The sequence below is a fragment of the Plenodomus lingam genome (genome assembly GCF_022343315.1).
Source record: "Plenodomus lingam strain CAN1 chromosome Unknown contig_26, whole genome shotgun sequence".
Taxonomy (NCBI): domain Eukaryota; kingdom Fungi; phylum Ascomycota; class Dothideomycetes; order Pleosporales; family Leptosphaeriaceae; genus Plenodomus; species Plenodomus lingam.
The window spans coordinates 1,499,079-1,523,779 of NW_027093941.1; the positions used below are offsets into that span (position 1 = coordinate 1,499,079).

General features: G+C 53.0%; 13 protein-coding genes across 13 annotated transcripts; 6 read left to right on the plus strand and 7 right to left on the minus strand.

Annotated features, from left to right (window-relative positions):
- Positions 1-203: 203 nt before the first annotated feature.
- IAQ61_006768 (uncharacterized protein) lies at positions 204-4,306 on the minus strand (the record flags this gene model as incomplete). The annotated part of the gene is made up of 8 exons (XM_003845611.2): positions 204-326; positions 397-595; positions 649-1,206; positions 1,259-1,602; positions 1,789-1,882; positions 2,079-3,968; positions 4,022-4,149; positions 4,301-4,306. 8 exons carry the CDS (start codon positions 4,304-4,306, stop codon positions 204-206), a joined length of 3,342 nt encoding a protein of 1,113 aa, XP_003845659.2.
- A 680-nt stretch (positions 4,307-4,986) lies between these two features.
- IAQ61_006769 (uncharacterized protein) lies at positions 4,987-6,578 on the minus strand (the record flags this gene model as incomplete). The annotated part of the gene is made up of 4 exons (XM_066097307.1): positions 4,987-5,216; positions 5,375-6,280; positions 6,352-6,435; positions 6,557-6,578. 4 exons carry the CDS (start codon positions 6,576-6,578, stop codon positions 4,987-4,989), a joined length of 1,242 nt encoding a protein of 413 aa, XP_065952784.1.
- A 483-nt stretch (positions 6,579-7,061) lies between these two features.
- Positions 7,062-8,045, minus strand: IAQ61_006770 (uncharacterized protein; the record flags this gene model as incomplete). Its single annotated transcript, XM_003845613.1, has 1 exon — positions 7,062-8,045. The coding sequence occupies one exon, from the start codon at positions 8,043-8,045 to the stop codon at positions 7,062-7,064; it is 984 nt and encodes a 327-aa protein (XP_003845661.1).
- A 92-nt stretch (positions 8,046-8,137) lies between these two features.
- On the plus strand, positions 8,138-8,428 carry IAQ61_006771 (uncharacterized protein; the record flags this gene model as incomplete). Its single annotated transcript, XM_066097308.1, has 1 exon — positions 8,138-8,428. One exon carries the CDS (start codon positions 8,138-8,140, stop codon positions 8,426-8,428), a length of 291 nt encoding a protein of 96 aa, XP_065952785.1.
- A 175-nt stretch (positions 8,429-8,603) lies between these two features.
- IAQ61_006772 (uncharacterized protein) lies at positions 8,604-11,118 on the minus strand (the record flags this gene model as incomplete). Its single annotated transcript, XM_003845614.2, has 2 exons — positions 8,604-8,948; positions 8,995-11,118. 2 exons carry the CDS (start codon positions 11,116-11,118, stop codon positions 8,604-8,606), a joined length of 2,469 nt encoding a protein of 822 aa, XP_003845662.2.
- A 794-nt stretch (positions 11,119-11,912) lies between these two features.
- On the plus strand, positions 11,913-12,104 carry IAQ61_006773 (uncharacterized protein; the record flags this gene model as incomplete). The annotated part of the gene is made up of 1 exon (XM_066097309.1): positions 11,913-12,104. The coding sequence occupies one exon, from the start codon at positions 11,913-11,915 to the stop codon at positions 12,102-12,104; it is 192 nt and encodes a 63-aa protein (XP_065952786.1).
- Positions 12,105-12,647: 543 nt separating this feature from the next.
- Positions 12,648-14,139, minus strand: VPS74 (Vacuolar protein sorting-associated protein 74; the record flags this gene model as incomplete). Its single annotated transcript, XM_003845616.2, has 4 exons — positions 13,613-14,139; positions 13,312-13,558; positions 12,757-13,250; positions 12,648-12,698 (listed from the first exon to the last, which is right to left on the minus strand). Exons 1-4 carry the CDS (start codon positions 13,874-13,876, stop codon positions 12,648-12,650), a joined length of 1,056 nt encoding a protein of 351 aa, XP_003845664.1. The 5' UTR covers positions 13,877-14,139.
- Positions 14,140-14,419: 280 nt separating this feature from the next.
- IAQ61_006775 (uncharacterized protein) lies at positions 14,420-15,402 on the minus strand (the record flags this gene model as incomplete). The annotated part of the gene is made up of 7 exons (XM_003845617.2): positions 14,420-14,427; positions 14,485-14,523; positions 14,577-14,625; positions 14,675-14,755; positions 14,820-14,837; positions 14,888-15,196; positions 15,307-15,402. The coding sequence occupies 7 exons, from the start codon at positions 15,400-15,402 to the stop codon at positions 14,420-14,422; spliced, it is 600 nt and encodes a 199-aa protein (XP_003845665.2).
- Positions 15,403-15,523: 121 nt separating this feature from the next.
- IAQ61_006776 (uncharacterized protein) lies at positions 15,524-16,338 on the plus strand (the record flags this gene model as incomplete). Its single annotated transcript, XM_003845618.1, has 3 exons — positions 15,524-15,819; positions 15,891-16,156; positions 16,208-16,338. 3 exons carry the CDS (start codon positions 15,524-15,526, stop codon positions 16,336-16,338), a joined length of 693 nt encoding a protein of 230 aa, XP_003845666.1.
- A 310-nt stretch (positions 16,339-16,648) lies between these two features.
- Positions 16,649-18,755, minus strand: IAQ61_006777 (uncharacterized protein). Its single transcript, XM_003845619.2, has 3 exons — positions 18,453-18,755; positions 18,304-18,396; positions 16,649-18,247 (listed from the first exon to the last, which is right to left on the minus strand). Exons 1-3 carry the CDS (start codon positions 18,468-18,470, stop codon positions 16,799-16,801), a joined length of 1,560 nt encoding a protein of 519 aa, XP_003845667.2. The 5' UTR covers positions 18,471-18,755; the 3' UTR covers positions 16,649-16,798.
- A 492-nt stretch (positions 18,756-19,247) lies between these two features.
- IAQ61_006778 (uncharacterized protein) lies at positions 19,248-20,967 on the plus strand (the record flags this gene model as incomplete). The annotated part of the gene is made up of 3 exons (XM_003845620.1): positions 19,248-19,389; positions 19,445-20,505; positions 20,563-20,967. 3 exons carry the CDS (start codon positions 19,248-19,250, stop codon positions 20,965-20,967), a joined length of 1,608 nt encoding a protein of 535 aa, XP_003845668.1.
- Positions 20,968-21,288: 321 nt separating this feature from the next.
- On the plus strand, positions 21,289-22,442 carry IAQ61_006779 (uncharacterized protein; the record flags this gene model as incomplete). Its single annotated transcript, XM_003845621.2, has 2 exons — positions 21,289-21,511; positions 21,586-22,442. The coding sequence occupies 2 exons, from the start codon at positions 21,289-21,291 to the stop codon at positions 22,440-22,442; spliced, it is 1,080 nt and encodes a 359-aa protein (XP_003845669.2).
- A 629-nt stretch (positions 22,443-23,071) lies between these two features.
- Positions 23,072-24,102, plus strand: IAQ61_006780 (uncharacterized protein; the record flags this gene model as incomplete). Its single annotated transcript, XM_003845622.1, has 2 exons — positions 23,072-23,350; positions 23,407-24,102. 2 exons carry the CDS (start codon positions 23,072-23,074, stop codon positions 24,100-24,102), a joined length of 975 nt encoding a protein of 324 aa, XP_003845670.1.
- Between the last annotated feature and the right edge of the window lie 599 nt (positions 24,103-24,701).

A 24,701-nucleotide genomic window follows, 5' to 3' on the forward strand; every position in this document is an offset into this window, starting at 1 on the left:
TAAATCCAAACTCAGGAATATAATCCGTTGGTCGCAGTCGGGGAAGAGTTCGGGGAGACAGCGTATTGGCCATGCATGCCGTGTTATTGGTGAATGGGCCAGATCGCGTTCCAAGACTCCAAGTGCATCGTGGCGTCACCAGCAACACTAGTAGCTGGAGATTACGTTCGGACCTTATCGAGTGATGCGAACACCAACATCATTCAGGCTCCCAGGCGACGCTGGATCAACTGCTGCAGCTGTAAAAGCTGTGCACGCTCTTCATCAGACGGGGGTGGAGGATCAGCGTTGGATAGGGCAGTAATGACATCCGGGGGAGCTTCGGACTGTTTCACACGTATTAGCGCCGATTGAACAAAACAACGCAAGTGGGGCAAAGGGAGGGAGGAGTCTTACAGTAAGACTGAGTAGGAGTGCAGAAACTTTGCCCTCGCTCAAGTCGTGCGAATCTTTCTTCGCCAGCTGGGTCAGGTGAAGTGCTGCTTGTTGTTGCTCGATTGGGCGAGCGAGAAAGCTGTTCATGGACTGCTTGCGCTGAGCTTCAGCAGTCTCTGAAACTTTCTGCGCGTGATGCTTCTTCTTAGCAATGCGACCACTGCGTGACGAATTAGTGACTGTAATGATTAAAGAATGAGGGCTGATGCATACCTCTTCACCTTGCTGATGAAGTCCAGGATGAGGCCTTTTTCGGGTATACGGAACACCTTTGAATTGAGATCTTTCGCGTCATCAGTGCCAAACACGTAGTTGCCCTCTCCATCAGTGTCGTCATCAGGATCGTTAATGATATCGATCAGACCGTTGTTTTGGATACCACGCGAAAACGTAGGCTCAATAATCTGAGGATCCTTGCGCATCCGAAGTTTACGTGGGACGCGAGCCGGCGGCGCGTCATCCATTTCGACATCGTGACCCTGCTCATTCAGGTCTTTTTGCAAAAGCAGTCCGCTGCGGAAATCATTCTCAATATGGCGTGGACACCTCCACGCGTCGCGCTGAGATGCCTCCAGGCTGATGTGTGGCGGGTTAGCGAGCGGCGGGTCAACACAATCCAAGTGCCAGTACGCGTTACAAAAGTCGCACTTGAGCATCTGGCGCTTGTGCTCACTGGAAACACCACAGTGCGTGCACAATACGACCTTGTGATCATTGTCAATCACTTTAGTGTAGTCAGGTCGTTGATAACCGTAGCCACTGTTTTTGGATCTGTTGTCCTGTTAGTTCTGTACAACGCGACGGGACGCGTCACGCCACTTACAGTGCAAACTTCTTGACGTCCTCGAAATACGAGCCATCTGGTCGTGCAGAGATACCTTCGAAATAGGTCTGTATTTCTGAGGGCAAAGCAAATGCGCGGGGGTTGATGCGGTCCAGTGATTTGAAGAGTGGCCCAAGGCTGGGATAGGTCTCTGCGGCGGACTCTTCGGAAACAGGCAACTTCGCATTGCACTCATAGCAATAAAAGGCGCCATCAGGAACCTGGGTACGCGGCGGATCGCAGCAAAGGAGATGAAACACACGTGGACAGTTCTCGCAACAGACAAACTCGCCTGCACCCCTACATGCAGCGCAAAAGTCATCGCTTTCTGACTGTGGCGAGTTCTGGCATTCTGTTAGAGGTGAAGAGACAACAGAAAGCGGTGGAGAATATGGAAATTTGGGCGGAGGAATGTTTGTGGCGAGCAGCATTTGTGCTGGGTGATGAAAAGAAGTGAATGTTGTTGATGGGTTGTGTGGTGGAAGAGGAATGGTGTGGTTGGATGCATCGGGAAAAAGAGTGGCACTTACTGGGTCATTGTCATCAGGCCCCAGCTGTCTCGAACCGCCACCACTGGTAAATGGTACACCAGCAACAGGACCTTGTTCACGATTTTTGACCGGCCTGTGCAGGTAATAGTTAGCCTTGCTGATGATTTGATGAGATATGTGGGTTCGTGTGATGCAAATAGGTGAAAACACATTGACACGTCAAGCGTGCTGAGTCGACACTGAAGCAGTGTCCTCAAGCGGGTACATGCGTCAAAGTAGAAATGCGACAAGAAATGGCGAAAAGAGAAAGGGATTCACAGGGGACTTACGATCGCTTGGTTTTAGCAGCTTGACCGTTGGTGAGCTTCAGTCGTTTACTTGCTGGTCCAACAGCTGGTGTTGAGGGTCGTGTTGCTGCCGCCGACTCGAGCTGAGGCGATGATACTCGCGATGTGTCCTCTCGCAGTCGCTTAGTACCGTGTTGAGGGACGCGTCCAGCACGTCGCGGTTGATCAAAGTGGACAGGCGGGCCTACTGCGATTTGCGACTCAGTTAAGGACTCAGTCTCGAGGATCTCGTCGTCAAATCGGACGTCAGACAGAGGAGGCGGAATTCCATCGAGTTTACGAATTGGTTGCTGGTCGACCAACTCTTTGCGCAATGCCCAAATCCTTTCGTCCTCTGCGATCTGTTCGGCAGTGGGTGGCTGTTGTTTGCTCGTGGGCTTGCCGAAGGCCTTGCCCACACTGCCCTTTAATTTCTTCGCAGCACGAGCATTCGCGGGATTCTTGCCCTTCTTCGAGACGCCTGCAGCAACAGGAGTAGCGCTCTTGCTATTTGGTTGAGGCAGTTCTGGTGGGCCTTTTTGGACGATTTCTTCGTTCACATCCGATAGCTCAGAATCGCTACCACCAGTATCTGGTGTCCTAGCCAGAGGTGTTGGTGCTGCAGTAGACAGCCCACCATCAACGTCAATAGTCGTGTCCTGCGCAAGGGCCTCGTTTTTAGATGGTCGCTTTCGCGGCGACTTTGAAGGCATCCTCAGAGTTGACTCTGCGGAGGAGTCTGCAGCCGGCAACGTGGGAGCTGTGCTAAAAGGGTGGAGTGGATCAAGTGAGGAGGTTTGATCAATAGCAGATTGTAACGCCCTATGCGAATCACTTGTTGAGCCCAGTTTAGGCGCCATAGTGGAAGACGATTGCTGGTACTGCAAATCGTGAACGGCGGAGACGGAATCGTCAGGAACAATTTCGCTGCTGGCCCTAGGTGAGAGCCGGTGGCTGGAGCGCGCTTCACCACGAGCGTCGGCTGCTCGCCCATCAGAGCGATCGTGCTGTTGCATCCTAGCTTTCATTTTTTCAATCTTCTTGGCCCGCTTGATGCAGGAGCGGAAGGTGGTCCAATGCTCAGCCGTGGGTTTCTGGTTGATGATGGCGTCCATTGAACTTGCAAGAAGCGTGTTGCTTCTGCTTTCTTCGAACACGCGCATAATGGCGAGACCGACGCGACGCTCATTACCCTTGTTCGCACGAGAGACTGCCTCGTTCACTGCAATCAGCAGGCGCTGTGCGGTGACATTTGCAGGTTCTACGACCTGAATAGCCTGCACTGCGGGGCTTGCAGACACGGACATGGATTTGCTGTGGCCGTTCTTGAGAGGTGATTTGGTGGTGTGGACGGGCGTCTTCTGCACAGGAGTCTTGCCCCTGACAGGCGTCTTGGACAGGCGCGCCTTCTTCTTTGCCTTTGCGGGCTCATAATCTTCGTCGTCCTCTTCCTGAAAGACGGGCAGCTCTGCTGGCACCTCTTCCTCGTCCTGGCGTTCAGAATCATCAGGTTCTAGTTCGGGCGCGGGCGTCACCTCTGGCGTCGACGCAGCCTCATCACCCAAAACTGCGCTGCTCTTGGCCAAAAAGGAGTTGCGAGGGGCCACGCCGTCCAGATTGCGGGCGCGCTGCTTGTCCCTCGCCTTTGGAGGAACGCCCAGGGGGGCCATGTTTTCTAGCACGCCGTGCCGCGCAAATCCGTGCTCTTCAAAGGAGGGGGCTAGTGTCTGCGGTTGCGGTTCAGCCCACTCTGTAATCGATCGCTGCTTCTTCTCGTGGGCTGACTCGCTTGGAGTGCCGGTGGGTGAGGCGTATGGCGTGGTGCTGGATCGGTGGTGTTGCGAGCGAGGGTCGCGGTCCCGAGCAGACTTGCGGAGGGCCGGCATGGCGAAGCTATTGTACAGTAAGCGCATGCAGCTGGAAAGGGGAGACGTATTCACACTCACTTCCACGAATCTTCCGAGAATTCTTCGCGCCGCAAGCCCGTGCCCGTTGCTCGTGGCTGGTGGTGGAGCCGTCCAGAAGTGAAGTTGAACAAGGTTGTTCGAGGGCGACGCTCGGACTTGCACCTCTTCTTATTATGTCAGCCCCCTACGCAATCCTCGTCGTCTATCTGCCTAGAAAAACAGTCCTGTCGGCTGACCAAACTTTCAGGTATGCGAGTATCTACTCGTTTACGAGTTGACTCGTGTTCAAAGTGTCGATTTACAATGGTATTGGCGTACAATCATGCCAGGGGTGTTTTATATAAGCCGCCCTCCACTTTTCCCGGTGAGGAACCACCTTCACCTTCACCTTGCCGCTATCTGGGGCGCATGAGCTTCAAGCCTGTCTTCTTCTTATTAACCAAGGACAATAGCTTGCAGGTTTCTCTAGGCCAATCGAATCAGAGAATGAGCAGGACAATAGGTGATGTCTATTCAGGGGTTGATGTTTTTTTGACAGACTTGTAACCTTCCTCTAACTTATCTTCCTAGTGAATGCTGGGTGGTGTGATGTTGTTAATACTTGCTAGTAGGACATGCTATGAGCCTTACACATGATTTGACCCAATGTGTCAGGATTGCAAGTCAGGATGGGGTCATTTTTCAACACTTCGACACCATCGCTTGGGCGCGCCACCCACGAAAAGTGGGCCATCAGCGCAGGCACACCAAGACAGGGGATTAGCTCTACAGGAGAGTGATTCCAGCTATCTATGGCATGAACGCGAGAGTATCATTTTGCAGTGTAGGAGCTTTGTATGATCTTTTTTAGGACTGTTATTGCGACTACTTGGTGATCCCTCCATACTGAAGAGGCGGCCCACATCTAGATCTGAGTGACCTCCTGTTGTACATCTCAGGGATGGATCAGTCGTAAATCACGTCCGATAGCTTTTGGGTTGTCACAGCACCCGCCCGCGATGCTCTTACTCTTCATCGCCGCTCTCTTCCTCTGCCTCTTCTGCGGCACCGCCAGCAGCGGCCTTCTTGGCGGGCTTCTTCTTCTTCTTCTTGTTCTTCTTGGTCGATGTCTTTCCAATAGGCTGTTCAAGGATTTTCAGAATCTCCTCATCCTCAATCTTCTTGTCAGACTTGTACTTTTCAGTATCGATAGGCTCAGGCTGAGCTAAGCGCTGCATGCCATTCTTAGTGATCGCTGTAGCATAGTCAGTTGGTTGTGCTCTATGCAGAAGTTGAAAACAGGGTGTGGGGGGTTCTTATAGCACACTTTGGCATTCCAGAGATGCGCTCAATGAAGCTCAAATGTCATGCGTGCCATGTAGAATATAAAGTGATCGTTGTGATAGGACTTACCAACAGTGGTGAACAACCTAGCTACGGGCTGGCTGTCCTTGTCCACAACGACCTCGTACTGGCGGAGGACGCCACCACGGACACACTCCACCACACCAACCTTGGCAGACTTTTCGTCCTCAAGTTGTCGCAGACTGAAGGGGAAAGTACCGAACTTCTTGACAACTTCGGAAAGAAGACCCCTTGAAGAGGGGCGCTTGAGCTGGTAGGTGGTTCCCGTACGTCGGTGCAGAGTAGTCCTGTTGCCATTGCTCTTGACCTTGCCACTTCCTAGACTGACGCCCATCTCGACACCCCAAACTTCGCCGACCTCAGGAAGACCCTCACCCCTTACACCCTCACCGGGCGCTAGGATGATCTTCTTCTTGGACTCGATCTCGTTGTGCTCGAATTGCCAGATGGTGGTGCTCTCAACTAGATTGCAGCCGTATGCCTTGGTGACCTTCTCGAGCATGGTGGTAATCTGGCTCTGGGTGTAGGGCTTCTTGGTAGACGCCTTCTTTTGCTCCTCCTCATCGCCGTGTGCGACTAAACCAGGGGGTAACATCAGCCTCAGAAGAAGCTCGTTCGCATAGTGTGTAGCTAGAATCAAATCGGCCTCGCGCCCAGTGACCTCGCCTGAGCTACCAACGATGACATTGTCGCAAACGATTGTGCAGAAGCCGTCAATCTGAGCACCTAATTGGATCTTGACAACTTCGCCTTCCTTGAGTGTCGTAGCGGCCTCTTCTACGTCCGACTTGAGCGGCGTGTATGGCGTGATGTAGGAGCTGGGGGAGATGGTGGTACAGTGTCCGATGCCCTTGAGCACTTTCTTGCCCTTGTAGACCTTTCCGACCTCTTCAGCAAGTAGCGCATCGCCGCGTTCACAGAGTTCGACGATGTTGGCGTCGGCAGCAATCCATCCTGTATCGTGTTAATTGCGATTTGTGTGCGATTGGGCACCGCATGGGTCCTGGGCGCGATTCCGAACGCACCTGAAACCTCCTTGAGGACTTTCTGGGAGATTTCGCCAGCAACCTTGTATTTGGTGATAGTATCGGGGTTGGCAAGAGTGTAGTCTGTCGTACATAGCATGTCAGCTGCCGTCATTGTGAAGGGTGGCTCACTCAATTCGAGGGCCGACTGATGGGAATGGCAGTAAGAGGTCTGTCATGGACATTGCATGGAAGCTGCACGTACCAGTGGGGGCTGATTCGGCCATCTTGGAGGTAAGTTGAAGAAGAAGAGACCGACGTCGAGACTGATCTGGGCGTGGTGCGTCGTCGATGTGGTGGGTAGTAGCAGCTGTTGTTTTGAGCCTTGTGCCCCACTGAGGGGTTCGCCAGCTCGCTTAAAGCCCAATGACGACCGTAGACTTGACTTGACTATGGACAACGACTGTTCTCACTGCCATGAGAATGCAGCCAAGCCCGATCCGGGAGACTGGCTTGTGATGGGTATTCTGCTTTGAGTAATTAGGTATATTGGCTACTGCTATAGGTAGTTGTGGTCTAGCCAGCATCTTGGACCCAAATGACAGCATCTCTTTTCGTCTCCGACAGTGATCTACAACAACAATATTTGGTCTTCGTTGGATGGTGCACTTGAATCCGCCTTTCAGATTTCCATGAATCCTCTGATTGTGAGAGAAAAACTACAACACCATACTACTGGAGTCAATCTCCGTCCTTCTACCCCATATCCTTCACACTCCCGTCCCCCTCTGGAGCCATCCATTCCATTTCCCCTCAATGCCTCCAATACTCAAAATTCCATCCACAACAACAGCCCGATGATCGCTCGAAAACACCCCATCCTCAAACTTATTAGGCAGTACACTGTACCCCTCAACATCCCAATTCGTGCCACCCCTCGGCCCCACAAACACAAAATCAATCAACGTAAACCGCTTCTCGTTGTCTCCAAAATCTGTAAACGTATTCGTGTCGCCATACCTCCACTTGGCCAGATCTTTTGCATCCTGAGTGCTAGCTGTGCTGTTATTCAGAATTTGGTAGGCCTCGCCATCGATCTCGGAATTGAGGTCTCCGCTCAGGAAGAAGGGTAGTCTGTCTCGAACCCCAAAGCTACTGTTTGTAAGATTCGTCGTCGCCGTGACAGCGTCAATAGTCTGCAATATAATCTTTGCACTTTCTCTTCTCGCAATCATGCCAGAGTTGTCCAAATGCGTGCTCATGCCCACAATCACTTCCTTGCTTTCACGGTGCCTGAAGGTGCCAACGGTCAGGATACGCACACTACCCGCATCCCAGCCCTTCTTTCCAATCGAACCATCTTCATTCAACCATACTGTTTGCCAGGTCGTTGGCTCCCATACACCTTTACGGTAGACTATCGGACTGTACTCCCCTTTCTCTTTCCCATCGTCGCGGCCAACGCCAATGTGCGTCCACTCGTCGCCAAGACCAGCGAGGATATCAACTAACTGTTCATGAAGCACTTCCTGCAGGCAGATGAAGGCCTCGGGATTATGAAGGGTGTTGTAATGTAGCTGGTTGAGGATGAGTTGTTTGCGTTCTGGCCATGGCTTTTCGCCAATGAAAGGTACAGAGGCTGCGTAGCGGATGTTGTGTGTTAGCATGCGAATCGGGAGGGTGGCGTTGACGCGCATGGCGAGCGCTATGAAAATGGCGAGGAAGAAGAAGGGGTGAGCGGCGGAGAAATGCATGATGGAATGATAATAATGGCCAGAGGTATTGCCGGGTAGCCGAACACGTGATTATGATGGTACTGAGGGGGTTGGGGAGCTGGTGAAATACAATGGATGCTAAAATGATATCGAAAGGTAGGTCAGCTCCACAGCGTAGCGTACCTGGATCAGAGTCGAGCCCCAAGATGATGGGTGCACAAGATTACGTTGCCCTCAAAGGTCCAACCTCTTTATACATGGTACAAACCTTACATGAGAAGCAGTGGGAGAGAGATAGTAGCGGTATGAATACTGGATATTGCAACGAGCTCCGCTATCTAGCTGTGAGTAATCCAAAAAGAGTACAACGGTTAACAAGGGGGTCCATGGCTACTGCTTTCCAATTCTTAGCCGACAAATAAGAACGCCAAATCACTGGCACGTTGTACTATGCGCTGCCACCACGTGCTTAATCGATTGCTGTTTATACAAGGAGTTCTGCCACGACTCCGGAAAAATACCCGGATCATTACCGGTAGACGGAACCACGCGTTGTTGCCTGCCTGAATAGGTGATTGATACGATTGTGCGCTACGGTCAAGTACTTGTTCCTCTTCGTTTCCCCAGGTTGTTGAGGTGTTGACGATTCTTGAGGTGCAACTCGAAATTGCTGACTGTCTGCTCTGGTCCTGCATTGTACAGCTTGCCGGGGCAGTCCAAGCACCGTATGCGCGGAAGAAAATACGCTTTGTGGTTTGGTGGAAGTGGTGCCGAATCATCCAGGTTGTCCTGTTTGACGGCCTTGGATTCCGTCTTTTTCGTCTCAGGGTTGACATAGGCCTCATTCATGACAACGTAGCGCATAGTTGGCTCGAACAAATGTTCTGGATGTCTCTCCTGCAACTCTGCTAACGCTTGCTGGACCCAGGGTGCCGGTGGAGGCTGTGACCAATCAGAGATGCTCAGGATTTAAAAATGTTGAACTTACATGCTGGGATGTGGGAGGGCTCGGCCATGTTGCCTCTACAGAGCCATTGTATTTGTACTGCCACTGCTTCGGGGCTTGAGGAGTCGGGGTAGATGTCGAAGTTGGCCGTGGGGAAGCTTCAGCCGCAGGGGTAGACCGAGGAGGCATGGCCGGTGAGGGTGGGGGAGGCATCGAGTTTGCGGTGGGTGTACTTCGAGATGGTGTCTGTGCAGGTGCCATCATCGGCGTTGATGCAGTCTTGGAGAATGCCTTTGGGTTTCTCTGCCACTCCCTAAGCTTCGCTGGTGATATGCGAAGCTTTACGATAAAAGTGTTGGCTTCCGAAACGCTCTCATCGCGCGCTTCGTATCGCATCTGTCTTGCGGTCCTGGTCTCGTGATGATTCTGAAGCGCAGAGATCTCCGGAGTTGCTGATCGCCCAATTGCGGATCTCATGGCAGCTTGTGCGGCCGTAGCAGCACCCCGCATACCACGTGTTCGAGCTGTACCGCCAGTCATCGTTGCTGGTGCGGGTGACTCCATCACAGAATCATCACTGTCCGATTCATCTGAGCTTCCCTCACCAGCCCGACGGCGACCTTCCTTTACCTTGCGCGTTGCCTTGAACAGCTGGCTCTCTTCCACGGTCTCCGCTGCTCCGGGGAGCACAGAAGACACTACCAGCGTACGAACGGTCCGTTGACGATCCTTGAGATCTGGCAACGCGGGTCCTCCACGTCGGTTGACGGAGCGCTTCTGTCGCCTTTGCTCACGCATAATCGACAACTCGGCTCGTTCCAGGTCGGCATTACTGAGCTCGTAGAGGTACGGTTGGTAGTCTTTGGTTGACTGCATGGGTCGGAATACAGACGGCAGAGGCGATGTCAGGAAGTTGTCCTGTATGTCGGTGTCCTCCACAGGCCGTCCGTCGAATGGATGGCCTGTGATGTACAAGCTCTTTGAGAACATCTGGCATTGCTCTCGAATTGAGTGCGCAATGGCCGTGGTGAATTCTCCGGACAGTGAAAGATCGGCTGCCATTTGTCTTGCAAAATCCTCTGCCTGGTTCAAAGGGTTGTTAAGTTCCCACTCGAATTGATCCACAAGCGTATGTTGACCAATGGTGATGTTCAACTTGATCAATATCCGCATCTCATCGTTCTTGTAGGCGGAATAGGGCAACGAGGGATCCAGCGGGTCATCATCGAAGAAGGCGTGTGGGTAGTAGTCCTGCAGCTGTTCGTTGATCTCGCGATCCACCTGCTGGATGACAGTCTGCCGTAGCTCTGGTGGTATCTGAAAGTCCTCGACGAGTGTCTGCGCAAAGAGGAGGGGGTTCGTGACGCGGTCATGCAAGTTCCAGGTGAATGTATCTCGGAGCTTCAGGCGATCCAACTCGATATCCAGTCGTACCGGTACCAGCTCTTCAATCTGCTCTGCTTGCTGCGATCCTTTCTCTCTATCCACTTTCAACTGTGGCGCAAGACGTCGACCTGCGCGCTTGGCGCTCTCCGGGTACAGCAGGTGAGTTTGCGGGGGCGCGCGAGGGTCTCGAGGGGGAGGAACGTCGGTCACGCCGTTGCCATATCCGGCGTATCCATAGCCAAAGATTGCGCCAGGTGTCAGTCGGCGCACAGGATAGACCTCGTCGCGATAAAAGTGGCGCAAGTCGTTCAATTCGCTGTAGACTCGTTCCGAGTGCTTGTTGCGCTCGTACTTGTTGACGCTGTCCAAGAGGTCGCGTGCAATGTAGCGGTCAAGAAGATGCTTCTGCGAGGCGATCGGGCGCGGCAGTTCGTCCTGGGTCGGGCTGTGGGACGGCTTGCGCGTGCCTGAACGCGACCGTTTGCGACTGGGCGACGCGCCGTTGATGGGCTCGGTCGAGTCTGGAGATGGCATGGCAGCTTGTGCGCCTGTGAGGTTTACGCCCGAGGCTGCCATGACGGCCTTGGCTTTTTGCTTGCTGTCACGTATCGCGTCGCTGTCGCCGGGCGCGCTGTCGGTTCCATTGGTGCTGACGGCAGCATTGGCCGGCTGGACGGCGCCTTCACTGTTGGTGCCGTTGAGGGACGCGCTGTGCGAGACGGATTGCGACGAGTCGGGAGGCTGCGAGTCGGCGGCGGAGGCGGAGGCGGTGGAAGGCATGGCGATCAAAGAAAGGGTGCGCGCGGCAGGAGCGACCTGCTTCTGGCGTATCTCGTTAGGGCCGAGGCATGGACAGAGGGAAGGAGACTGTTTGTTGCGCCTAAGGGGGGGAGAGGGGGAAGTGCGTCAGTTGGGCGTCCCACGGTTCGTCGCGACTCCTGCCGCGAGAGCGAGAGAACGGAGAAGGGGGGAGGGAGGGGGGGGGGAGCGGGCGGGACAGAGGGCAGAGGGCAGAGGGCAGAGAGGACAGAGGACAGCACCAGCAGCGCAGCAGCAGCCAGCAGCCAGTACCGCGTCCATCGCCTGCAAACACGGGCCCATTGTCGAAGCCATCGCAACACGATGCAGCACAAACACTTTCCATCCACCATCCACGTACCTTTTTGGGGAACAGGCAGTCAACAGTCAACCATGCAATTTTGCGCGTCGTCACAGGTCACAGGGCTGGGCTGGGCCTCTGTTTGGCTGTCGAAGGGCAGGAACTGCCGATCGGGTAGTTCAAGCGCGCAGTGCCAGCAGCCCGTCCGCAAGGCCTTCTCTTCTCGACAGACGGCGAAAGATTGGCAGTCCCGAATCGGCGAAACACTGTTACCGGTACGGTACAAAGGTACCTAATGAGGGGTCGGGCGGCGGAGGGATAAGCTCGGGAGGGACTTGATGTGTTGTGTGTCAGGCAGAGGTCGGTCCATGGCCATTTGGTTTGGTTTGGTTTGGTTTGGCGCCTCTTGTTCCGCCGCCGCCCCTCCCCCCCCCCAAGCGCCGAGCCTGCCCATCTGCCTAGCAGAATATCATTCATGGCGACCTCAAGGTTGGAGAGGGGGAGGAGGAAGAAGAAGAAGAAGAAGAAGAAGAAGAAGAAGGGAACATGGAAAGCTGGTGACATGGTCGGTCTCCTCAACACGGCCCTGCAGCACCTCACTTCACTATGCTACTATTTGTACGAGCGCTGCGGCTGTCTCTTTTTCCACGCCCATGCTTCGACTTGATGCACGCTCACGTGCATTCACCCCACGTGACGCCAAGCCCGCCAGGAATGACGCTGCCCAGGTGGGTTACAACAGGCAGTCCAGCACCCTTCTAGGTGGTGCTTAGAACCAGGTTCACGCAGCTCGTGTGCTGTCAGCTGGCATGGTTTCGCAACAAGCTTGTCAACTAAAACTTTGTATTCTGAGAGGAATCCCGCCCACGCAGACGAAGAGAACGCCATCCATCCGCTCTCGTTGGACGTTGACCAGAGGGGGTGTAGAGAGAGTGGTCCAGCACCATGTATAGCCCTGCCTAGGTGATTCATGTTGACAGCTCGGATACCTACAAGCATGCGAGCTCTCGACCCCATCGACCCCATCCCCCATTGACCCCATCCCGTTTGAGCTCCCAACGAGCCTGCACCTTGAACGTCCCTTTTTGGCGGCCCTAGACACTGTGGATTCAAGTCACCCAAGGTAGCCTTTGTGAACAACATATAACGAAGCTAACGTGCATCCCTACCATCCTGAGATGATCATTGCCAAACTGGTGTACCACTGTGCTCATAGAAGTGAATCCAGTCGCGTGAACACGCTCAAGCAAGCAGCGACGACCTGGGTACCCTGTCAGTATTGCTCTCACGAGTCCGTATACCCTACGCCGGACACTCACCTCGAGTTGCAATTCCTTGTCCTTGGCTCCGTTCACTTCGTCAGCGATGACTTGTCCCAGGTTGGCACCCACGCCCTGTGAGCCGCCTTGTCGCTTTGCAAAAGGCCACTGCGAATACTCTGCCAGCAACTCGTCCACTTGAGCAAACGCGCGTTCTCGAGCCTCGTGTCCCAATGTAGTCAACGCATTCTCCAGCACGTTGGCTGCATACGCCGCGCAGACCATGGTGACGGTTCGAAGCACTCTGAACTCGAGTTCCTCTGGCAAGAATTGGCTGCCAGGAAGAACGACAGTGCGGTTCGTGAGCACATTTCGGACCCGGCGCCTAATCTCTTCCTTTGCGCCGCCGTCTGCAACAGGATGTGTGGCCATGTCGAAGAGTAAGAAGTTCTTCTTTTCGGTGCGGAGGATGCCCTTGTCGACGAGGCCTTTGCATAATCGTTCGCGTACTTGTTTCAGTTGGTAGCCAATCTTCATCAAGTTCCATGTTTCTCCTGAGTGCAGTATATCAGCAACGTGTGCTTTGACAAGATCACCATATCTGGGCGAACATACCGCTCATCAGGTCGATCCAGGAATTAACGCTCATCTTCTCGCTCGACTTCATCATTTTCAGTGCCTCGTCCAGTAACACTTCGCCGGTAAGTGTGTCGTCAATGACCTCAATGACCCGGTCTGCCAGGGGAAATCGCCGCCGCGAGGAGTCCTTTTGCATGCTCACTCGACCTCGAAAGGCCAGCTCTATGACAATGCATCCTCGCAAGGCATAGGAGATGTTATCGTTCCAAAATGACAGATATCCCTATACTCGAAGATCAGCCCCGTATCTGATATGCCACGGTTGCGACTTGCGCACCTGCTTGTCCTTGAGGCCCATGAGAATGATTTCCTCCATGAGCGTCAGCTTGGGCTGCTTGCTCCTTTCTGCGCTCTCACTGATATCTCGCGGATCGAATGCGATCTTGTGGCCATTCTCGGAGTTTTCGTACGACGTCTCGGGGGCGCGATTGTCGTCGTTGCGCTTCGGTGCTGGCGAGCTGACGCGGCTGCCTTCGTCCTCGCCATTGCTGGCAGCGCCCGCTCCTCCTCTCCGGCGCGTCAGACCAGAGCTCGATGCCATTTAGGAGAGATTGTGGAACGGAAACGGTGTTGTGCTGAAATTATGGGTGATGCTCCTCGATGAGCGCAGGGATGAGGCGCTTGGGCGGCACATGCGCGTTCGGCGGGAGGTTGCAAGACTCTCAATATAGATGGTATGAGTAAGCCCGGCGAATTTGGCAACAAGTAAGAGAAAAGGGGGTCTCAAGTTTCTACCCTGTGCAAAGTCGCGGGTGCAAAATAAAGTGGGAGAGGTTGCTTGTGTTCCTGTCCTCTACAGAAACCTTGCAGGTGGTGGCTCGCTGGTGCCAAGACAATTCAGGCACGCTTCAGTTCGGGTTCCAAGGTTGTGCTCAAGGCTGAAAGTGCCACGAGAGACTAGCGTCACAACAGATGGTGCGCCGCACTTATGAGAATTGGATAGCATCAATTCTATCGAGAGTACAGGATGCCATCCCAGACGACTATTTTACAAGGAGGCAGACATATGACAACGCCGGTAGAACCGACTACCCAGACCCACATTCATGTTTCTCCATCCTCAACTTTCTTTCGCGGACATTATCTAGTGGGCTGTATTCATAATTAGCTACTGACTAGTAAACAGCGTTGTTTCTCGAAGAGACCTACCATCAGGTTGGGCGAGGATGTACTCCACCGCTTGCTTGACTATGGAGGTATCAGTACGTTTGTGGGTTCCCAAACCAAATCTCAAGACGTACCGCTGTGGATAGCGTCGGCCTCCTTATCGGGGATCTCAATGCTGAATTCCTACATAACGTCAGATGTGCTATCGGAGCGCTATGACATGGCAACAAACCTCTTCAATTGCCATGACGACCTCTACGGTATCAAGACTGTCGAGACCAAGGTCATTGTGGAAGTGCGATTCGGCGTTGAGCTGGGATGTCTTTGTTAGGCATTCCGATTCTACAATTTCAGAGGCGATGGGTGTGCGTATGTACCTTTGACGCATCCGTGACCTGCATCTCATGTTAGCCATGTTCCCCACCTCCGATCGCATTGTCCTTACCTTGTCAAAATTCTTCAACAGATCCATTATCCTGCCAGTAACCTCATCCCGCGATAGACCGGCGCTTGCAGAGTAGCATCGTGCGGCCTGGAAGTATACAGAGGGCGTAATTTGCTTGGGCTGGAGGAAAGAGCTGCGCGCAATGGGGCGAGCCATTGAGGCCTGGCATCTTGGTGCAGCGCGAACGGCTGACCGTGCGGATCGGAGGAGCGCTGTTCGGAACATGGTGGCTGAGACTGAAGCGTGTCGGGGCGGGATGGTGGAGTCAGTGGGTGCGGTGATGTCGATGTCGACAAGAGGTTTGGAGAACTTCGAGCTAGGGCCTTAGTCAGCTGGCCAGACAGAGGAGTGGCACAGCGAGGGCGTCTACTGTGCATGTGCACCTTGAAAAACACCAAGTACAATTAGAATAGACCTACCGTTGTGAGTCGTAAACTACTGTTTTCGTCTTGAAGGCCTTTTCCTACACCTTGACTTGATCGCAAAGTTGCCCCCCTCGTCGTCGTTGCCGTCATCGAAAACCAGCCAATCGCAGCGATTCCGTTACCAGCACCTTCAAGAATCCAGCTTCACAACACTCCGGAACCGCGACCGCCAGCAACCACCCACTCCGCCAGCGACCGACACCCGCTCACAATGGCCAGCACCAAGCCGTTGACGATGCTGGCACGCAGCCGCCCAGCCGCACCTTTCCTACGGCCCTCGCAATTCGCGTCTGCACGCCTCCCCTCGCCCGCCACCGTCGCCTTCTTTTCCACCACGCTCTCGAGAGCCGCCACTCCTGCAGGCCCACCGCCACCAGGCTTTCGGTTACCCCGGCCCAAGCGATGGGATGAGGGTGAAGCTGCATTGGACCGCGCGGGCAAGTACTTCTTGCTCTTAGAGATGTTCCGCGGCATGTATGTGTCGCTAGAGCAGTATTTTCGACCACCGTAAGTGATGTGTAGTGGCCGGATGAGCGCTGGCAATGGGGCACGAGATGGAGATTCTGACATGTTTGGAGGTACACGATTTTCTACCCATTCGAAAAGGGCCCAGTCTCCCCCCGCTTCCGAGGCGAGCACGCTCTGCGACGGTATCCCACGGGTGAGGAGCGCTGCATTGCCTGCAAGCTTTGCGAAGCTATTTGCCCTGCACAAGCGATCACAATCGAGGCTGAGGAGCGCATGGACGGTAGCAGGAGGACCACCCGATATGATATTGACATGACCAAGTGCATCTACTGTGGTCTTTGCCAAGAGAGCTGTCCCGTCGATGCCATCGTGGAGGGTATGTTCCTTCAGTCCCTGACACATGCCGTACTGAGCTAACAGAGAATAGGACCCAATACCGAGTACGCAACTACAACCCGAGAAGAGCTTCTATACAACAAGGAGAAACTGCTCTCGAACGGTGACAAGTGGGAGCCTGAGCTAGCCGCAGCTGCTCGTGCAGATGCGCCCTACAGGTAAGACGGGCTTGGTCGATCAGTCTGAGGTGTGTAAATATAAGCGCAGTGTCTAGGGCTGGTACAGCCGTCGCAAGTTTCCTTTGTAGTGTATACGATACAACGGCTGCCACAGTGCATTGAATCTATACCCAATATTTCAACCCTCTCCAAGACATTATAAATGGGTCAATCGCAAGCAGCAAATCTTTCTACCAAAAAAAAACGAGAAGGCCAGGGATATTTTCTATTCATGCACGGCACGAGTATGATAATGTAGTCTGGTAGTTGTAGGGAAAGGCGATGTAGAACAGAAGACATCATCATATTCAAGCACTACATACTCCTAACGCTCAGATACATGCTGCCATAGTATGGTATCAAACGCCAAAATGCTCGTCCAAAATTTTGTTCCACGTGTCCAACCCGATTGAACCCCCAGCGCCCAAACTATGTTCGTCGATTGCACATATCAGATGCGTCCTCTACCTTGCCTTGAATGTGCCCTCAAAGCCCGGTCGCTTGACTTTCTTGCCAGGCTTCTTGGCTCCTCCCTTTTTCTTGCCCTTTTGGCCTTTTTCCTCTTTCCGCTTCCGAAGGTTCTCCTCACGCTTCTTTTGTTTGGCCTCTTTGCCGTGCTCGACGTTGGTTAGGCGCTCTTTCCACTCTTGTTTGCTCTTCTCTTTCTGCTTGAGTTGGCGCTTTAGACTCTTTTTGAGGAGGCCTACATCGTCCAAGACCTTCTCCCCCTGTGCTCTCTTCTTTGCGGCAAGCCAAAGGTCCTTTTCTTGTATATCTTTCCGCTTCTCCTCATCAAGACCATTTAGGCGGGCTTGCTTCTTTTGAGCAGCTTCCAATGCCGTCTTGGCGTCTGACTTGCCCTTCTTCTTCCTGGATTCGAGGAAACCGGAGAGGTTGGCTTCGAGTTGTTGTCCGTCCCATGCTACTTTGCCGAAGTTGAAGTTGCGTTCGCTTTCTGGTGACCTGGCAGGGAACACTGACGGCGAACCGGAACCGCCTCGAATGCGCGCGAGTTGTTCCTCTGCCTTTTGCCGGGCCTCGTCCTCTTTTGCCTCTTGACGACTGGCCTTCTTTGCTGCTTTTCGCTCGGCCTCCTTCTTCCGCCGTTGTTCGATGAGCTCTGCTCGGTTTCTTGCAGGGCGACCGTCAGGTCCATCTGCCTTGCGCGCTTGACGCATTGCCTCAAGTTTTGCATTAAGTCGCGCCCTGAACTCATCCTGGGCTTGTGCGTCAAGCTTGAAGGTTTTCTTTGCTTTCTTCTCAGGGCCGTCCTCGCTCTGCTGGGCCTGCGATGATGCTGATGTAGCAGCGGAATCGACTGAAGCTGTAGATGAATTTGACTCGGCGGCAGTGGAAGGAGCAGTAGACTGAGCATCATCGACAAGGCCACTGACGTCGAGAGCTTGTATCCGATCATCTGGATGTTCGTGTTGATCTTCAGACGCATCATCGTCTTCGACCTCGTCCTCGTCTGCCTCGGGCTTCTCCGTGGCGGCAAGATGCTTAAACTCAGCCTCGGCGGTCTTTTTTGCCTCCTTCTTTTCCTGCTTCTTCAGCTGTTGCTCTTTTCTCTTCTCCCTACGCTTCTCTCTTATGGCTTCTGCCTTGGCTTCGGCTTTGGTCAGAGCGCGTCCTTCATCCTCTTCCTCTTTCGCCGGTTCCTGGGCCTCGACAGCCTTCTTTTGTTTCTTGGCCTTGCTCTTGATGCCCTCTAGAGGCTTCTCTTTGACAATGTCCATGTCGAGCTCAGAGGATTCCTCACCAGAGACCTCGCCCTCGATCTCACGTTTCCGCTTTCGCGCATTCTCGTCCATGACGTCTTTGGCTGACTTGTGGAAAGCTGGGTCTAGCTTGGCTCTCTTTGCAGCCTGGCGTTCCTCCAGGGTCTGCTTTTTCTTCTTCTGCCATTGTGTCTGCATCAAGGGTCAGCACGACACGACATGGGCGCTTGAACACGGTGAGAGCGTACACTGGTGATGCTCTCGTCTTTGCCATAGTAGTCCTTGGCGGGGATCAGGGACATGAGGCCTTCAAACGCCCGAGCATGGCTCTTGAGGCGCTCCTGGGAATTGTTGTTAGTGGGAGTGGCATGGGAGGCGGGGAAGGGGCGCAGCGTACTTCGAGGGTGTCGCCCATGTTGGTTCGTGTGAACAAAGTGAATAGACTCTGCGGGTATACTTGGTGGTGGGGAAGACGGCTCTAGAAGAGATGCAAGCTGTATAATTGGCGGAGACAGCAGCAAAAGACAAGGCGTGTCGTGTCGTGTGCGGGTCAAGAAAAATCGTGGTGGAAATGCACGAGAGCCAAGATTTCGATGGGATTTCGCGCTATTGTACTCTACCCAGCAAGCCCAGCAAGCCCGGCTAGGCCTAGGCGCCAAGCTTGGAAGCCCCCCGTGACCAATGAGCAAGAGGCAGGCGCGCGAGGACCCAACCACCCCGATTCGGCATCGCTTCCCTGGGATCAGGCGCTTTCCCTCCGACATCCGACCTCCATCAGCCCTTTCACTGTTCACTGTCAGTCAGTCGGTGTCAGGGCTTGCCCAACAATCAGACAATGCTTCGTGGCCTCACCCAGACCCCCCGCTTATTCGCCTCTCTTTCTGCTATCTGCACGACAAGCAGCCAAGACAGCACGTATCGCGCCTCTCCCTACGAGGGCACAACACGCTTGCTGTGTGGGGGTACCTACGCGTTCGCACAGCCACTCAAACAACCGTAGGTGGCAGGGCAGGCACAAACTCAGCTGCTCGCACCACTCGCACCACTCGCAGAACCGCATTTCCATTTCCATTTCCATTTCCATTTCCATTTCCATAGCTCTCAACACTGCAAGCAACAGTGCAAGCCAGGATAATCGTCATCATCGTCGTCGCCATCGTAAACTCTCCGTCTCGTTATTCTTTCGCGCCCCATGTCTACATCCATTGTGGAAGCAAAGTCTCTTTCCTCGCTCACAGCACTCGCTTCCAATCCGCCCGCATATCCCAGAAATCCGACCCACGTGAAGCATGAACCGCTGACATTGTATATTGCCCGCGTTCCTGGCAGTAAAGGTACGGCTGTCGGTGTCATGTGACCTCCAGGGCAACCCCACTAAACATCCCTCAGATGTCTTCTTGTCGCCGATGAAGCCGCGGGAAAAGGTAGTGACTGCCGAAGACATCCATAGTTCGCTCTATTTTGTCCATGTGGAGCAACCTGAGGATGCTCGACTCTTGATTCCTTTAGATTATCAGAACGCCGAGTACCCAGAGCAAACTCAAGCTTCTTCCCACACTCCATCAGTGGCCCCAGGCATCCAGCGCAAGGCCGTTCCAGGCGCTCCAATCAAGGTTCCCCCACGCAAACCAATCCCAGGCACCCTCGCACCTATCCATGATGCCGAAAACAGACAGAACATCAGTGCCGGCCAATATGATCAGAGACACCGTTCATTAGTCCCTGAGCACAATCCACGCCGTTCCTTTGACTCCAACCAATCCCGCCAGGAGAATGATGGACCGCGACCTTCACCGCGTAGAGCATCGGAGAATCCCGAAAGAAATGGCACTACGCTCACTCTGATCCGACGAGATCCAGCATCTGGCTCTCAGTGGAATGTTGCCAGAATTGAGGATCCAAATATTTTCGACGTCTCATCTTCCAGTGATCCTGTCCTGAAGAAGAAGATAGGGTCTCCCATGTACATCGAAATATTGAATCCAGGCTACTCCAAGTTCCTTCATTCCGACACTAGCAGCAGCAGCTCTGGCTTGATAAATAGTAACGGTGATGTACCTGCTCGATCGGCTCAGGATTCGTTGTCATTACCGCACATTCGAACACCGCAACTGGAACCGCTTTCTCTGGCGAGTGAAAACATCTTTCGTCGACGTTTGTGGATGGAGGGCACGCAGCATGGTAACGCTGCGTTTGGCCACCGCAAACATACTTCTCAGGACTATAATACACCACAGCCTAGCTCGAGGGGTAGGCACGGAAGGCAAGGGGAAGGTGCTGCTGGCGTTCAGCGCCCGCAGCCTATGCCATCGTTCTTGCAACGTCAGGATCAGACATACAACACCATACAAGTCTCCGAAAGGCAAACGAGCTTCCGTGGTTATGTATTCAACAGTCCCTGGAACGGTCGATGTGAGTTCATCACTGGGCTGGTCGGGGGTTCACTGAAGGTAAGGCACATTGCACCTTAGCAGGCCTCCACGGTGCTGTATTGATTTTTGACGTAGTGCCGACATGTTATTCCTGGCCTACAAGGAGCGCCCGCTGCAATGACAGTAAGCGAGCTGAGATTCAACTTGCCCAGCAGCTCCAAGGTCATGTCCCCAAGGGCAGAAGAGTCTTCAAAACGTTCTTCATTCTTCCTTCGTGGCACACGGCACAATCGTAACAACTCCACCGATAGCACGGAGGATGTGCGCAATTCTCGCGACCGTTTGGACTTATCCCTCGGCCAGGAGTTTGCAGGGGGTGGATTTGGAGGCAAACAGGCAAAGCTAGGCAAGATCATCCTAGAAGACGAAGGATTGAAGATGATGGACTTATTGATGGCGGCCAATATAGGGTTATGGTGGAGAGCATACGAGAGGGCGAGTGCCGGCTTGAAAGGGGATCGCGGAGGCTTCCAGATGTGAACTACTTGCATTGTATACGTACAAAAGTTCACCGGCGTATACATATTGGCTCGAAAAACCGTCCGAGGAAGCACTGCAACAAGCGCTCGATTGCCTGGTCATGATTCCTGTGTACGATAGAGAAGGAAGGTTCGACAGAATTCTCGCTTTCACATTGACAGTCACGTTTCGCTTTCACCTTTATGGTTGCCTCTATAAACATTACACAGGCCCCTCGTTCTCGCACACACGGCAGAATCCGCAGCTTTCAACCCTTCGACGACTTGCATTCGTTCTCCCATTCTCCCATTTTCTTGTCATCTCACACGCTCAGACAACGTCATGCCGCGTGGGAGCCGAGAAAGGGAGAAGAAGTCACAGCCAATTGTATCAGATGATGATTCTGATACGATAGTCGTCGCTAGACACGCAATACCGCTACATCTATCTCCAAATACCTATGGCTTGAGCAAGCCTTCGCCGCGCAAGGAGACAACCGTCTACAAGTCTCCGTTGAAAGAGAAGCATACAGTCTTCGCAGCAGACGAGGAAGATATCAAAACTGGTAAGAATCCGCCGAATCTCCACTGCTGGGTACTCATAATTTGTGCGCCCCAATTACTGACTGAGTTTCCTCAGAGCTGGACGAAGATGTCTCCAATGACATGAAACAAGCTGAGCCGGAGCAGCCGATAAGCAAGAGCTGCGCCGTATCCGGATACCATATCATACTCAAGGACGAGGAAGACTATAAAACCTTTGCCGATATCATGGCAAAGTACCCCGGCGCAAATCTCCCAAACATCCGCATTCTGGAGATCCACATTGATACCACCAAGCTCACAGAGTACCATGACTTCCGCATGGCTCTAGCACTTCAAGAGTTCCAGCCATCGAGAAACGGAATGATTCCGCACCGGCTACATACACTACGCGTGGTAGTGAAGGGAGATGTACTATTCACTCGATATGCTTACCATCTCGCATCCCCAGCAGCATCAGAGGATGCCAGTCACGTAATGAAGAAGCTCATTAGAGACAGATTGAGCAGGAAACAAAAATCCAACCTGATGTATAAGCTTAACAGTACGGAATTGGGTATTTCAAATGCCCTTCTTGCCACGCGTGGTGTCAAGCAAGTTAGTATCGAAGGAACGGGTAAGGTCGAAGGCAACTTTGCCCAAACCCTCCTCGATACTCTGACCCAGCCTCCGGGCACAAAAATCATTCAACTGCATGAGCCTGTTTTTCCTTTTATTGCAGACGAGATAAATCGGACTGGTGAAATCTGTTCTGGGGATTACAAAGGCTCGACCTTACAATCACGCCTAACGCTAGATCAGAGTAGGCATGATTTCCCGGACATGGGTGAGGAGGGGCGAGAAGAGGTAGCAAGTTTGGGTGTTGCGGATATGGTTCGAGTTCGCAGGAACACGACGGACACAAGCGACGCCCTAGACGGCAACACTGATATTGAATTTGGATGGAAGATCTGACAGAAAGGAGCTAGTGTTGCAGAACAAAGTCCTGAAGCAAGTTTAGAGTAGGGCTACTAGTTCTCGTGTTGCAGGCAAATCCCCAGCCTACAAGGATATAAAAGTTGAGCCAGTGTGTAGCTAGATCAGCAATACTGTCCAGCAGTAGGCTGGGAAGATTGAATGGCATGTTGTGACAATGGCAAAAGAAGGGAACAGAGGTTGATTACATAACTAAGAGTGCCTCAGTGGTGCTTTTAACTACAGACTTATAGGCCTACCCTGAAGCTTCAATACCTGGTCTGCACATTATGTATAAAAGTATGTATTGTACCAAGACCACACATACTACACAGCGGGACGCACTTGCACTTCTTGACTTACATATTACGCAACTTCCGAAAGTTCTTTCCAACGACTGACATATGGCCACAACAGCACCTTCCAATATGCACTGGCTACCTCGCATCTCGTCCCATGCGCCCTCATAAACAGCCGTCTCTGTTTCCATCTTTCCTCTTCCTCCAACCTTTGACCCAAAACCTCATACCTCAACAATCCTAGCTATCAGTTGCATATTTTGACACACATCCTCTCCTCTGTTTCCCCCTAGCAGCGCCCACGATCGCTAGCTACATTGTCCTTCCACTATGCTGGCAGCTCACTCCAAGGTCTACTCAATACCCCAAACGATGTTGTTTACCGCTATCATCCTCACTCCTGCCGCCCTCGCCACACCCGCATTGCAGGACCTTATAGATCTGAGGGCAGTGATTAATACAGCAGCGAGCACGATTGGAGATACGAACAATCCAAATCGAGGGTGGGGCTTCAACTTTGGGGGAAACGGACAAATGGGCACTGCGGACCTGGTCAACAATGTCACTACCACCATCCTGAGGTCAAAGTGGCAGCTTGACACCAACAAGGTATGTTTCTGCTTTTTACAGACTGATGCGGAATGAGAGCTCTGATGCCACTGTAGACGATGTGGCTCTTGCCGGCAAACAACACCAATACTAGCGATCCTAATACTACACCTCCAGCCTTGACACAGACTCTACCTTTAACTGCCAGTCTCGTCCTACCTTCCACGCTCCCAACTACGACACCCACACTCGATAACATCACCAACGACCTCTCAACACCTTACATCGACTACGTTTCTGCCATCCCAAGCCTAAGCACCAGCCTGATATCCCTCGGCCGCGCATACCATCGTGAGATGAACACACCAGTTTACCAAGCCATTGCAGGATTACAACAGGGCCTCACAGCCCTCCAATCCACAATGCTAGCCAACAATCTGATTCGCCCAAACGCCGTCATTCGGACCCTCCGCGCAAGTAGCAGTCTCGAGGACGCACAGCAGGCCTTCAGTCGCCTGCTCAACCTCCCTGGAACCGTGAGTGCACCGACCACCGACTTGGCTGGCACCGGCACCAATGACTCTGAGGAGACAGACTCCCACGCGGTGAAGGTACGGGCGGTAAGCGTTGCGGAGCCGCCGGCGAGACAGGGAGGTTATTTTACACATGAGGATCTTTGGGGAAGAAGTCTTGTCGTGAAGAAGCAGACGAGACAGGGTGATGTAAAGTGGTACGATGCATTTGTTGCATGGGAGGAAAAGCGCCGGAATCATGGCTTGAAGGCTCGGACGACGAGTGTATTCGTTGCGTAAAAGTGTCCAGGTCCTCTTCCTCTTTGCACTTTTTCCGTCTCCGTCTGGTGTGGCGCCTGGTTTGCTAGCTAAATAGTCGTTCTTGATAGATATGCAGTTGATGAAGGATTTGTCAACTACCTACATGGCTAGAGGGATGATGGCAAGCAGCTTTTACTCGTGTGAAGCATACTTTTCATACAAAATATGTATACATGCACACAATCACAACCACCACACCACCACCCTCGCACCCAAGAAATACCCCCCAAAAAACATATCCCACGATATTCACACCCCACCGCAATTCTACCCCTCACTCCCCTACCATATCCAATTGACACCACACGACACGACATCAATCCCAATCCCGATCCCAAAAACACAACACAAAACCCACATCCAATAAACCAACCCGTGTCCTTGTCCCCTCCCCCCCTAGACCATGATAACCATGATGACCATGCCCGTACATGTAGCTGCATTGCAAGTCGTGCTGAATAAAGTAAAAGGCTGAAAAACAGTGAAAAGGCAGATGGAGATGGATGGTGTATGCAGCAGCATCGCTGTAGGGTTATTTTATGTTACAGGGTGGGGCGGGGTGTGCATGGTGTGAATGG